This window comes from Octopus bimaculoides, chromosome 2 (genome assembly GCF_046866305.1).
Source record: "Octopus bimaculoides isolate indiv1 chromosome 2, ASM4686630v1, whole genome shotgun sequence".
Lineage (NCBI taxonomy): Eukaryota > Metazoa > Mollusca > Cephalopoda > Octopoda > Octopodidae > Octopus > Octopus bimaculoides.
Window position 1 is genome coordinate 130,284,828 of NC_142929.1, and position 14,182 is coordinate 130,299,009.

A 14,182-nucleotide genomic window follows, 5' to 3' on the forward strand; every position below is an offset into this window, starting at 1 on the left:
AACATACAGCAATGAACAACTATAATTCCCAAACTAGATGCTTACAAGAAAAACAATTCTTCTGTTCTTAAACTAAACTTGTACAAATATTCCTACTTCTGATGATGTAGTAATTAACAATTTTCCTGTATGTAAATATCTAAAATGAATTTTAGAACAAAATAAAATCCAGATTTCAAAAACTCAATCTGCACTCTTATATTGCTTTCCATTTTCCTCCCTTCCAAAATTAAAACTATTTATTTGCTTTTAAAATTCATACAAAATATTTTAGCCATAAGTAGATAGCCTAACATTTTCTCACAAAAAGAAGTTCTGAGACAAATATTTCTAAAGTGAATTTTAATTTTCAGAAATTCAGTAATTATTTATCACTTTGCTAAAAGATGGTAATAATTGATCAAAACTTGATAATATCTTCATCTATACAACTTCAAAAGTAAAGAAGGAATGGAATAAATATTTGTAAGCACAATGAAAAAAATAAAAGATATAATAGCATAAGACTGCAACACTAAATTCTATAACATAATTACTGAGGACTGAGAATTATTGAAAACTATACTGAAGTATATGGTAAAATAGTAAATAAAATTAGGATGTAAAGAAATATTGATTTCTGAGTATTGTTTCATCTGATGATACAAAATTTTCATTTGATTGCAATCCAAGAATTTAAAGAATTTTTGCTCATTCTAACTACCATTTCTAAGTAATGTTATTAGTGATGTCCCTCAGTTTGTAAATCAAAGAATAATACAAGTACAATTGTGATATAGGAATTACACATTTTTTTTAAAAGTAAGTATACACAGTTGAAAAATTAGATTCTGTATTAAAACTTCAGTTCCATTTTGATACTGATAAATAATTTAGTTTGTCTCTATGATAGCATTAATGGGCAATTCCTATATTAAAATACTTTTAAAAAAGAAAGGCACCTACATACTAGTTTAGATACTTCTTTCTAAATTAACTAATGGAATCATAGCAAACATTTGAATTGTATTTTTAGAAATCTGCCAAAGTACAATTATTGCAAAGCTGCTCATAGTGAAGCACACTAAAAGACAATGCTACAATAAATCATTTAAGTGAGACAGAGTTATGGCTGCCAAACAACAAATACAATACAAAACAAGAAACAAAATAGTACCATTTAGCAAATATGGACAGTTTACATAAAATTTTTGAATATTTGTTTCACACAAGATAGATAACAATATGTAAACCATGGAAAGCTCTTCAGCTGAGAATAAGCAACAAAATAGATACAAACGTGATCTTAAATGCTGATTTTTAAAGCACACATTAATTTTCAATTGTGTAGGAAAATTAATTCTAAATAATGTCTTTTTAAATTGTAATTTAAATTAAAATTGTGATCAGTTGAAATGGTAATAATAAAATCTAAAATTCAAAAGATCTAAATACTTAAATAAGGATTTGTTACAAAGGTCATGAAATTTAGGAGAGGATATCATCAGTTATATCAACCTCAGCACATGACAGAAGATCAATTTATCAACTTCAAGTGGATGAACAGTATAGTAAACTTAATAAGATTTGGACTTAAATGTAAATGCTGCAAAGCATTTAAACCTTGACTCCACTATTTCAGACACTTACCACTCTCAATATAATTAAACAAAACCTATTATTGATCCAATAATACTATTAATTCAATAAATCCAATTTCTAAAACTATTTTTATAAAATTTCATTATACAAGAAAGTATGATCTAAGTAAGAAATATATTAATTCACAAAAGTTTTATTAAATTTGAAAAATTTTTCTATAAATCTAACATTAACCAGATAAAATAACTTGCAATTAAATATTAATCTGAGTTTCCAAAATGATTAACAATATTATAAAAAGATACACTACATGAATTTATTTTCATAAAAAATCTCATTGAATGTTCATTTTAAATACTTTTCCTTTGAGAAATAGCTAGTGTAAATAATCTATTATTTATTTAAAACAATTATTTTTTTCATAATATCAAATGTAATATTTTTATGTTTCAGTGTTGCATATATAAATATAATATAATGGCTGAAAATTTTGGCACAAGGCCAGAATTTTAGTGGGGTGAGTTTATTACATCAACCCTAGTAGAAAATTGGTGCTTATTTTATTGACAGCAAAAAGATGGAAGGCAATGTCAACCTCAGTGGAATATGAACATAGAGCTGGAGAAAATGCTACTTAGATTTGGACTTAAATATAAATGCTGCAAGGAATTTAGACCCTGACTCTACTATTTCAGACACTTACCACCCTCAAGATAATTAAATAAAACCTATTATTGACCCAATGATACTATTAATTCTATAAATCCAATTTTTAAAAATATTTTTACAAAATTTCATTATACAAGAAAGTCCAATGTGCTAATGATTCTGCCAGCTCACCACCATTTTATACATGTAAATATAATTCAAAGAAAGTTTTCTAAATTTATGCATGAACATTCCAAACACAAAATTTTAACTAAGTTATGCTAAGTTGTATATTAAAACTTTTCCTTAGTGAATAAAACAATTAAGATAACATTAAAATAAAATTATGTAGTAATTGGCATAAAATACTTATTATTTTATTTCCTTTAAATTATATACAAAATAATAGTAATAATGTGGAAAAACTGAGACATATAAAAATGTAGAATTACTACGGATATAAAGATTGTGGCTATCTAAATTCATAGTTATGCACAAAATGCAAGTATAAGGGCTTCTTTTCCATGCAAATGTTTGAACTGAAACATTCTAATCTATGATAAACTAATAAATCATAACCTAACTAATTCTAAATATCATATGGCATTTATTAAATATTTTAGATATTCGAGGATATTTTAATACTATATATCTTAAAATAATCCTACGGCTAAAAAGCAGATATGATGAATTTAGTTTTATATTCAATATACATTTAGCAAAGCAAAAGTGTACAGATTGATTACTTACTATGTAAAATTATTATAAATACCTAAGCAAAGCAACATGCATCTATATGAAAATACGATGAAAGCATTTTCTTTTTATACAGACAGTTATACTCTTTAGATATGAGAAATAACAGAGACCCAACAAAACTATTGACAAATTATTGAGCTGAAAGAGACATAAAAACAAATACACTGGTTAAGTACATTAAAACACATCTAAATACACATTTAACAGCATGCTACCGAGGCATTGGTAAGCTACAGATATTGATGCTTGTGTAAATTCAAGCAGTAGCAGCAAGTGCAGTAGCATAAATTAAATCCCGGATAATGCTCCGCAAAATACCTATATCTTCCACAACTTCTTCTTTAAATAACTGAAGATCTTCAGGACCAGAAAGGCTACTTTTTGATTCAATCAATACATCTCCTTCATGAATTAAGCTTGGCACAATGGATTTCACAGCAGAAGCTTCATCATATATATTCAGACTTTGAAGCTCTGGACTGTACAATTCTGATGAAACAATTTCTTCAATGGCAGACTTTGCATCAGTGGATATATCAATAACTTCAGATGGAGCACAAACTACATCACTAATATCAATTTTAGATGTCTCAGGCTTACCAATTTCAATGGTTGTAACTTCTGTTTTCTCAACAGGTTTATCACCAATGCCGAATTGGATAGATATTTCCTCTTTAGTTTCTGGTTTAATATCAACTTCTGTCTTTTCAATTTCAGTAACAACTTTCTCTGGTTTACCAATTTCAATGGTTGTAACTTCTGTTTTCTCAACAGGTTTAGCACCAATATCAAGTTGGATAGACATTTCTTCTTTAGTTTCTGGTTTAATATCAACCTCTGTCTTTTCAATTTCAGTGACAACTTTCTCTGGTTTACCAATATCAATGGAGATAACTTCTGTTTTCTCAACGGGTTTAGCACCAATGTCAAGTTGGATAGACATTTCTTCTTTAGTTTCTGGTTTAATATCAACCTCTGACTTTTCAATTTCAGTGACAACTTTCTCTGGTTTACCAATTTCAATGGTTGTAACTTCTGTTTTCTCAACAGGTTTAGCACCAATGTCAAGTTGGATAGACATTTCCTCTTTAGTTTCTGGTTTAATATCAACTTCTGTCTTCTCAACAGGTTCCTTTGAAACTACTTCTTTGTGTACAATTTCAGAAGGAATTGTCTCTTGAATTGTAATCGTTTGCAGATCAGTGCTAACAACAGCTGCAGACATAGGTATCTCCACATGTTCTTTCTCTATATCAGTTATATGTTCAATAGTATCAACTAACACATCTTCTGCTGTGCGAATCTCATCACGTACACTAACTGATGTGTCTTTTTCTTCATCAGAAACTTCTTTAGTTTCCACTTTCTTTTCTTCAGTTGATGGAATATCAAAGAATTCTTCTTCAGAAAGTTCTTCTTCAGCTGTACTCACAACACTCACTGATGGAGCACTTATAATGGTCATTTCAGAGATACCTTTCACTTCTTTAGTCACAGGAATGATTTCACTTTCCTTGCTGATTTCAACAACCTTATCGGTTACATCTTCAACAGGAGCTTCTTCAATAGCAGATGCTTTTGTAGAACTCACAGAAATTTGGATACCAGTTTCTTCCACTGGTTTTACAGTAACTGTGTCTTGTAATGGCATTTCCAATGTCTGCACTGTAATTTCTTTCTCCACCTCTTCTTCACCTGTTGTATATGTCTGTTCAGTCTTTATAACCATTGGTACCTGATCTTCAGACGTGACTTTCTTAGAGTCAATTGATACAACCATTTCCACAGGAATATCACTAATTTTCTCTTGAGAAATCTCAGTCTTCCGTTCCTCAGTGCTTGTAGTTATAATTGAAGTAACTTTAGCAGTTTCAACTTTCTCTGGTATTACTGACTCAGATATATCTGTAGGTTGAATTTCAGAAACAGGTTTCACTTCTTCTTCTGGTTGTTTCTCCTTCATTACAACAGTTGAAATTGCTGTAATATCAGTAATTTGTGGTTTCTTCTCTTTAATTTCCATTTCTTTAGCTTCGATCTGAATTGTACTTTCTGGCACAATATCGAATATAGACATTTCCGGAATAACTTCAGTTTCTTCTTTGCTAATGATAATTTCCCTTTTATCAATAGTTATCTGTTCTTTTGGTACAGAAATTATCTCAGATACTTGAGGTGCAACTTGCACTTCAATTTCACTGACTGGTTTCTCACGTTTACCAATATCAATGGATATAACTTCTGTTTTCTCAACAGGTTTAGCACCAATGTCAAGTTGGATAGACATTTCTTCTTTAGTTTCTGGTTTAATATCAACCTCTGTCTTTTCAATTTCAGTGACAACTTTCTCTGGTTTACCAATTTCAATGGTTGTAACTTCTGTTTTCTCAACAGGTTTAGCACCAATGTCAAGTTGGATAGACATTTCCTCTTTAGTTTCTGGTTTAATATCAACCTCTGTCTTTTCGATTTTAGTGACAACTTTCTCTGGTTTACCAATTTCAATGGTTGTAACTTCTGTTTTCTCAACAGGCTTAGCACCAATGTCAAGTTGGATAGACATTTCCTCTTTAGTTTCTGGTTTAATATCAACTTCTGTCTTTTCGATTTTAGTGACAACTTTCTCTGGTTTACCAATTTCAATGGTTGTAACTTCTGTTTTCTCAACAGGTTTAGTACCAATGTCAAGTTGGATAGACATTTCCTCTTTAGTTTCTGGTTTAATATCAACTTCTGTCTTTTCGATTTTAGTGACAACTTTCTCTGGTTTACCAATTTCAATGGTTGTAACTTCTGTTTTCTCAACAGGTTTAGTACCAATGTCAAGTTGGATAGACATTTCCTCTTTAGTTTCTGGTTTAATATCAACTTCTGTCTTCTCAACAGGTTCCTTTGAAACTACTTCTTCATGTACAATTTCAGAAGAAATTGTCTCTTGAATTGTAATCTTTTGTAGATCAGTGCTAACAACAGCTGCAGACATAGGTATCTCCACATGTTCTTTCTCTATATCAGTTATATGTTCAATAGTGTCAACTAACACATCTTCTGCTGTGCGAATCTCATCACGTACACTAACTGATGTATCTTTTTCCTCATCAGAAACCTCTTTAGGTTCCACTTTCTTTTCTTCAGTTGATGGAATATCAAAGAATTCTTCTTCAGAAAGTTCTTCTTCAGCTGTACTCACAACACTCACAGATGGAGCACTTATAATGGTCATTTCAGAGATACCTTTCACTTCTTTACTCACAGGATTCATTTCACTTTCCTTGCTGATTTCAACAACCTTATCAGTTACATCTTCAACAGGAGCTTCTTCAATAGCAGATGCTTTTGTAGAACTCACAGAAATTTGAATACCAGTTTCTTCCACTGGTTTTACTGTTACTGTGTCTTGTAATGGCATTTCCAATGTCTGCACTGTAATTTCTTTCTCCACCTCTTCTTCACCTGTTGTATATGTCTGTTCAGTCTTTATCACCATTGGTACCTGATCTTCAGATGTGACTTTCTTAGAGTCAATTGATACAACCATTTCCACAGGAATATCACTAATTTTCTCTGGAGAAATCTCAGTCTTCCGTTCCTCAGTGCTTGTAGTTATAATTGAAGTAACTTTAGCAGTTTCAACTTTCTCTGGTATTACTGACTCAGATATATCTGTAGGTTGAATTTCAGAAACAGGTTTCACTTCTTCTTCTGGTTGTTTCTCCTTCATTACAGTTGTTGAAATTGTTGTAATATCAGTAATTTGTGGTTTCTTCTCTTTAATTTCCATTTCTTTAGCTTCAATCTGAATTGTACTTTCCGGCACAATATCAAATGTAGAAATTTCTGGAATAACTTCAGTTTCTTCTTTGCTAATGATAATTTCTCTCTTATCGGTAGTGATTGGTTCTTTTTGTATAGAAATTATCTCAGGTAGTTGAGGTACCACTTGAATTTCAATTTCACTGACTGGTTTCTCAGGTTTACCAATATCAATGGATATAACTTCTGTTTTCTCAACAGGTTTAGCACCAATGTCAAGTTGGATAGACATTTCTTCTTTAGTTTCTGGTTTAATATCAACCTCTGTCTTTTCAATTTCAGTGACAACTTTCTCTGGTTTACCAATTTCAATGGTTGTAACTTCTGTTTTCTCAACAGGATTAGCACCAATGTCAAGTTGGATAGACATTTCCTCTTTAGTTTCTGGTTTAATATCAACCTCTGTCTTTTCGATTTTAGTGACAACTTTCTCTGGTTTACCAATTTCAATGGTTGTAACTTCTGTTTTCTCAACAGGTTTAGTACCAATGTCAAGTTGGATAGACATTTCCTCTTTAGTTTCTGGTTTAATATCAACTTCTGTCTTCTCAACAGGTTCCTTCGAAACTACTTCTTCATGTACAATTTCAGAAGGAATTGTCTCTTGAATTGTAATCTTTTGCAGATCAGTGCTAACAACAGCTGCAGACATAGGTATCTCCACATGTTCTTTCTCTATATCAGTTATATGTTCAATAGTGTCAACTAACACATCTTCTGCTGTGCGAATCTCATCACGTACACTAACTGATGTGTCTTTTTCCTCATCAGAAACCTTTTTAGGTTCCACTTTCTTTTCTTCAGTTGATAGAATATCAAAGAATTCTTCTTCAGAAAGTTCTTCTTCAGCTGTACTCACAACACTCACTGATGGAGCACTTATAATGGTCATTTCAGAGATACCTTTCACTTCTTTAGTCACAGGAATGATTTCACTTTCCTTGCTGATTTCAACAACCTTATCGGTTACATCTTCAACAGGAGCTTCTTCAATAGCAGATGCTTTTGTAGAACTCACAGAAATTTGAATACCAGTTTCTTCCACTGGTTTTACTGTTACTGTGTCTTGTAATGGCATTTCCAATGTCTGCACTGTAATTTCTTTCTCCACCTCTTCTTCACCTGTGGTATATGCCTGTTCAGTCTTTATTACCATTGGTACCTGATCTTCAGATGTGACTTTCTTAGAGTCAATCGATACTACCATTTCCACAGGAATATCACTAATTTTCTCTGGAGAAATCTCAGTCTTCCGTTCCTCAGTGCTTGTAGTTATAATTGAGGTAACTTTAGCAGTTTCAACTTTCTCTGGTATAATCGTCTGAGACACATCTGTAAGTTGAATTTCAGAAACAGGTTTCACTTCTTCTTCTGGCTGTTTTGCCTTCATTACAGCAGTTGAAATTGATGTAATATCAGTAATTTGTGGTTTCTTCTCTTTAATTTCCATCTCTTTAGCTTCAATCTGAATTGTACTTTCTGGCACAATATCGAATGTAGAAATTTCCGGAATAACTTCAGTTTCTTCTTTGCTAATGATAATTTCTCTGGTATCAATAGTGATTGGTTGTTTTTCTATAGAAATAAACTCGGGCACCTGAGGTGCCACTTGCATTTCAATTTCAGTGACTGGTTTCTCAGGTTTTCCAATGTCAATCGATATAACTTCTGTTTTCTCGACAGATTTAGCACCAATGTCAAGTTGGATAGAGACTTCCTCTTTAGTTTCTGGTTTAATATCAACCTCCGTCTTTTCTTTAATTTCATCCTTCTTGTCTATTTTTTTATCAATAATTGTCTCAAATGACGTTGGTCCAGTTGTTATTTGTTCTCTGTGAGAAATATATACCTCATCAGATTTGGTTATTTCTTTTTCAATATCTTTTGCTTCATCAGTTTTAGCTTTTACTTCATCTGAAGTTATTTGTACATTTATATCCATTTTAATGCTTTCAGGTTTTTCTAAAGATGGTAAACTTTCTTTTATTTCTGCAACTTCCTGCAGTGCCATTTCTGGTATTTCTTTAGTCATTTCTTCTTCTTCGTCTGTCTTTGTTATTTCTCTAACAACTGGCATATCACCTAATGTAAATCAAATAAGTTTTTAAAAAATACATTCTCATATAATAATCAGAGTTTTATCTGATGTTTATTTATCTTCCTGTGATTTAAAGAAATATGAAATTTTGTTTACATCTAAATGAGAGAAATAAAGAACAAATATTAATTTCATGTAATATAGAGAATATCACCTTGAAAGAGGAGTAATGTATGATGGTTAATAGTATCTAGACTTATTACAGGTTGAACTTGTGCTATACTTTGATGTAAATGAGGATCTTTTTTAATATAGGGCATATTTTTAGAATTTCATCTGAATGTTGTATGGATGAAACTTTATGTAATTTCATTGATCTTTGAATGACCATCTGGAATCACATTTAAAATATTTCTTGTATACATCAGTATAGGGTGTTAATAATAGCTGTTTCCAACATTTTTTATTCTTACTTGCTCAGAGATTTCTGCTGTCTTAATACTATGTATTTGTCTTTTTTTCTTAACTTCAGATTCTAAGCTGTATGTAACTTTGGTCTGATATGATATAAACTGTTGTTATTTAATAATTTTTTACAATCGTTGAATAGAATTCATGTAGAAAACGATGGATGAACATAAGACAAGAATTTTATTGTTGTGCATGTCTTTGCAAGTGATGCATAAATCAATTCATCAACTACAAATATTTTCTAAAGATATGGAAAACAATCTTTGAATAAATTTCCATCAAAAGAAAATTATTGGTTGTAGTTTTGTTGTTCTCCAAAATCAATCTTCTTGCCACATACTTTTTTTATCTTCTTTTCAACCTGATTTTCCATACATCAGTGTGTGTGTGTGTGTGTATTGTGTGAGTGTGTGCATGTGTGTGCATTGTGTATGTATACATGGGTCTGCACATAAGCACCTATTCTTTTATACAGAATGCATATTATATTTTTCCCATGAATTCATGCAAGAATGCAATAAAAGCATTCAGGAATGATGGGTTTTTTTCTCACTTGAACAAGTAAAGTGTAAAAACAATGCTCAGTTATCTAATTGGTATAATTACCAAAGGTTTCTTACTTGCATTATTTTTCTTAAAACATCTTTAAATATATCTCAGTATGATTGATATAAAAGTTAATGTCCAAGGGTTAAAAATATAAAACTGTATGTTTTAAATTAGGTATTGATTTTAAATTAATTTTTATAGCCTTGTTTAAAAAACAGAAATATGTTCTCCAACTTTCAGAAATATTCTTCTTTAATTTCTTCTGACAAAATGTATGAAAACTGATCAATATATTTAATAAATAAGTAACAAAAAAGATAACTGAATATCTGAAATTAAAATTGATTAGCAGGATAAAACAATTTGGAGGTAAAATTAAATTTCCTATCTGCCTATCATAAAACATTTTAATTCTTGAAAATAGAAATTATAGGATTACATACCTGGGGTGTAGAAAATTAAATCATAACTTTGGTAAATCATTCATAGTTTTTAAATTTAATACCTACTTCCTCTGTTGAATAACTGTAAACTTTTATGCTCTTCTCACATAAGGATATATATTACCATAAATTTTAACCATAACTGATATACAAGTTATGGTTCTGTAGTATTGTAAATGGTACATGTGGATTATAGAGATTGAATTTGGTATCTGGTAACAGAAATTCAATTCAAAAACAGGAAACTTACCTGAAATAAACAAAAAGAGTTAAGTGAAAGAGACACATTATTAAAAGGAAACATATATATATTACATCTAACAAATTATTTAACAGTACAAGACATAAACTATAACAGTAAATTCATTTTAAATATCTTAAAAATATAAATTGCAACACAAAAAAGACAGATTATAAATATCTAAGAGAGGAGTAAATAACTGTTTAGTAAAAAAAAAAAATATTTATAATGACACAAAATGTAACAGTGACAGTAAAAATTAATCATTAAATATTCTGCAATCAATTGTGACATGAAGAATTTACCAAAACATAAGTTGGCTGTTATATATATATATATATATATATATATATATATATATATATATATATATATATATATATATATATATATATATATATATATATATTAAAGGAAATAGAGAAATACAATTCACGTATTATAAATTTATCAACAAATTAATATAATATAATTATACTATAAAATGATATATGATATATTATAAAAAATAAATAAAACAAATATATATCCTACAATTTGTTTCGATTCATATCCGTTAGTGAATTTATGTATATGGATCTCATCAGGTAATATTTGTCTAAAAAAATAGACAAAAATTTCATGCAAGGACTGTTAAATCATAAAATAGATTATTTTATGAAATTGCATGAAATTTTTGTCCATTTTTTAGACAAATATTACCTGATGAGATCCATATACATAAATTCACTAACGGATATGAATCGAAACAAATTGTAGGATATATATTTGTTTTATATATTTTTTATATTATATCATATTATATTATATGTTTTCATAGTATAATTATATTATATTATAATGTTGATAAATTTATAATATGTCAATTGTATTTCTCTATTTCTTTTAATATTTATTTTTTGAAATAATACCATTTTAAGTTCTGATTTTTTTCTCTACTTCTCTACTATATTGTGGTATTTAACTGAAGAACCAGAGAAAATTGCATGTTTTCCATCCCTTTGAAAGAAATTGTCTCTTCTTTGGATTGTATAATTATATATATATACAATTTTATCAGAGATAGAGGATGAAAGAATTCCATGTTGCCACTATTGCAGATTTTTTTCTGCTGCAATAGTGGCAACATAGAATTCTTTCATCCTCTAGCTCTGATAAAATATTTGAGAAATATTATATTAATATATCTTGTCTGTTGAAAGTCCATATTTATTGCAACTGAAGATGGCACAATATTTAAATTGATTTAATGCTTGCATTGTTAGGTTAAATGGACCCACCTGAAATAGTCGTATTGCATTAATACCTGACATCCTGTTACTTATTTAATTTTATTTACCTTACTTCAAGCTATGCAGATAATACCAGACTGACTTGGTACCTCAACTTAAGTATCCAATTCAACTGAATCTTAATTATTTCTTTTCTCTCTCTCTCTCTCTCTATATATATATATATATATATATATATATATATATATATATATATATATATATATACAATGTATTTATTAAAGATTTATTTGTTCTTTTAAATATTATACACTGAGAAACTATATAAATTCATTTGTTAAGATTAATTAAATATACCTTCTATAAAAAAAATTCTGGGAAAAGTTTTAAATTTCATTAACTAAATCAATTACCAAATTCATATGGTTTTTTTTTTTTTCCATCTAAATAAGAATGGAGTTTCCGATTTACCTAGAGATTGAAATCAAAGAATGCAATCTTGGCAAAAACTAAGAATCTAAAGAAGTGACAGTAACTTGGAAATCAGGAGTAGAAATACAATTATTGTCAAGTCCATCATATAATAAATAACTAGGCTCTTTTCAATGTTTAAAAATTATTTGTAAACATTCAATATTCAAACATCATGTGTATTAAGATAATTACATTAAAAGAACAAGGTAGGTTTGTTTTTTAATATAAACAAAGATTGCATTGCAGGTTGTAAAAGACAGTTTTCTACAATTACAAGCAATAATAAATATAAGAAAATAATTTTCATTTTAATTAAAAAAACAAACAAGTAACAATACAGTATACATTAATTAATACATATGACAATTCTGTTGACCAAGATAAACGATTATACATAAATCAATTGTTCTATATAGCAACTACATGTGCAGATACAACAAAACATTAGCACCTGACATTTTTAACAAATTTACAGTTTCACTAATGAAGCTGTTAAATCTATATTGCAGAGCAAAATACAATTAACATTTTTTTTAAATATTCTATTCCATTATTTTACTTTCCCTTTTATCTTTCCAATAACTCAAAACTTTCAATGGCAAATGAAAATTATAACAAATAACCAGAATCATCAATATAATAAGTAACCCCAAAATTGATGACAGATATACTATCATCATAGCTTGTGATTTCAAAGTTTTAATGGTGAAGCTTATGTATTGAAAGGACTAGGAAAAAATGGATAGCAAAAGGAGGTATCAGAAATCTAGGTCAGAAATCAGATGTCAATTTTATTTAACCAGCAAGAATCTGAGAGTAGAATAATTCTCAGTGAGAAAAAGAGCTGTTCACTATTCTTAATTGCAAGACAATATTATTATATGAACTTGATTGGTATTAGAAGTATGTTGAGAACAACAGTCTTGCAATTTTCCAATTTTGGGAGTAGAAATGTCGCCTTAAAAGTATCATTACAAAAAGTTGCTAGATAAGGTAGTCCAGGAAGCTGTTAGGTATAATGACTAGCAAGACCTTTAAAAAGTGATACAAAAACTAAAGGGATGTATTGCATAACTGGGGGTATGAACTTGTGGATTTACAATATATTGCAGTTAATGCAAGATATGATTAGCTTAGAAAACTTGTAATTTTGGTTTGAAGGCGGAAATGATCAGAAAATAATATGAGTAGCTTTTGAAAGAAAACAAACATTTCACTATGGATTTGTAAACTTGGGACCCAGCTTTAACAACCTCCCATGCTTTAATTACTTGCATGGACAGATGTGTATCAGTAGATCAATAATCTGTGAGAGAAAAATAAAACCATGTACAAAGTTCTTGAAATCAATGTTGAGATCATCAGCAAGTTCGGTGAAGAATTCTGTGTGAAGATATTTACTTGATCTCTATCCAGGACCTCTTAGTATAATTCTTTGTAGTTAGTTGTAATTACTAAAATAATAATGATACTTTTCCCATTTGAATATCATTGCAAATTTTTATCAGAAACAATTTGGCTGTCATCCTATAATCTTTTAAGAAAGTGGAACTAGCTACAGTTCAAAATATTGTGATAATCATAATGGCAAAAATACTAACAAGTAACTAAGAACAGAAAATTCCTGGACAACAAAGAAAGTAGTTTTGCTCAATTTGTAAGATAAGTGTAAATTAAAACTGAATTCTATGTTCTACCAAAAGGAATGACCAGACAAAAGGGATGGAGAAATCTCGAGAAAACTAACAAGTTGGGTGTGCAAAACATCACAAAAATAAAACGAAATTCAACAAAATTTTCTAAAATAAACACTATATGAAACCTTTCACAAGAAATATAGCACAAGTTTAAATTTCAGAAATTAGATTTTACAATAGTAATTTGTCTCATACATTATTTGTCATTATTTCTATCTATGTTTATCTTTATAAGT

At 29.3% G+C, this 14,182-nt stretch overlaps 1 protein-coding gene across 1 annotated transcript in view; it reads right to left on the bottom strand.

Annotated features, from left to right (window-relative positions):
- The window catches only part of LOC106877301 (uncharacterized), a 449,889-nt gene that overhangs the window by 237,610 nt on the left and 198,097 nt on the right, over nt 1-14,182 (bottom strand). Inside the window, exon 84 of the mRNA XM_089338059.1 lies at nt 3,307-8,883. Coding sequence (XP_089194185.1) covers nt 3,307-8,883 — 5,577 coding nt within the window. The remainder of the gene's footprint in view (nt 1-3,306; nt 8,884-14,182) is intronic.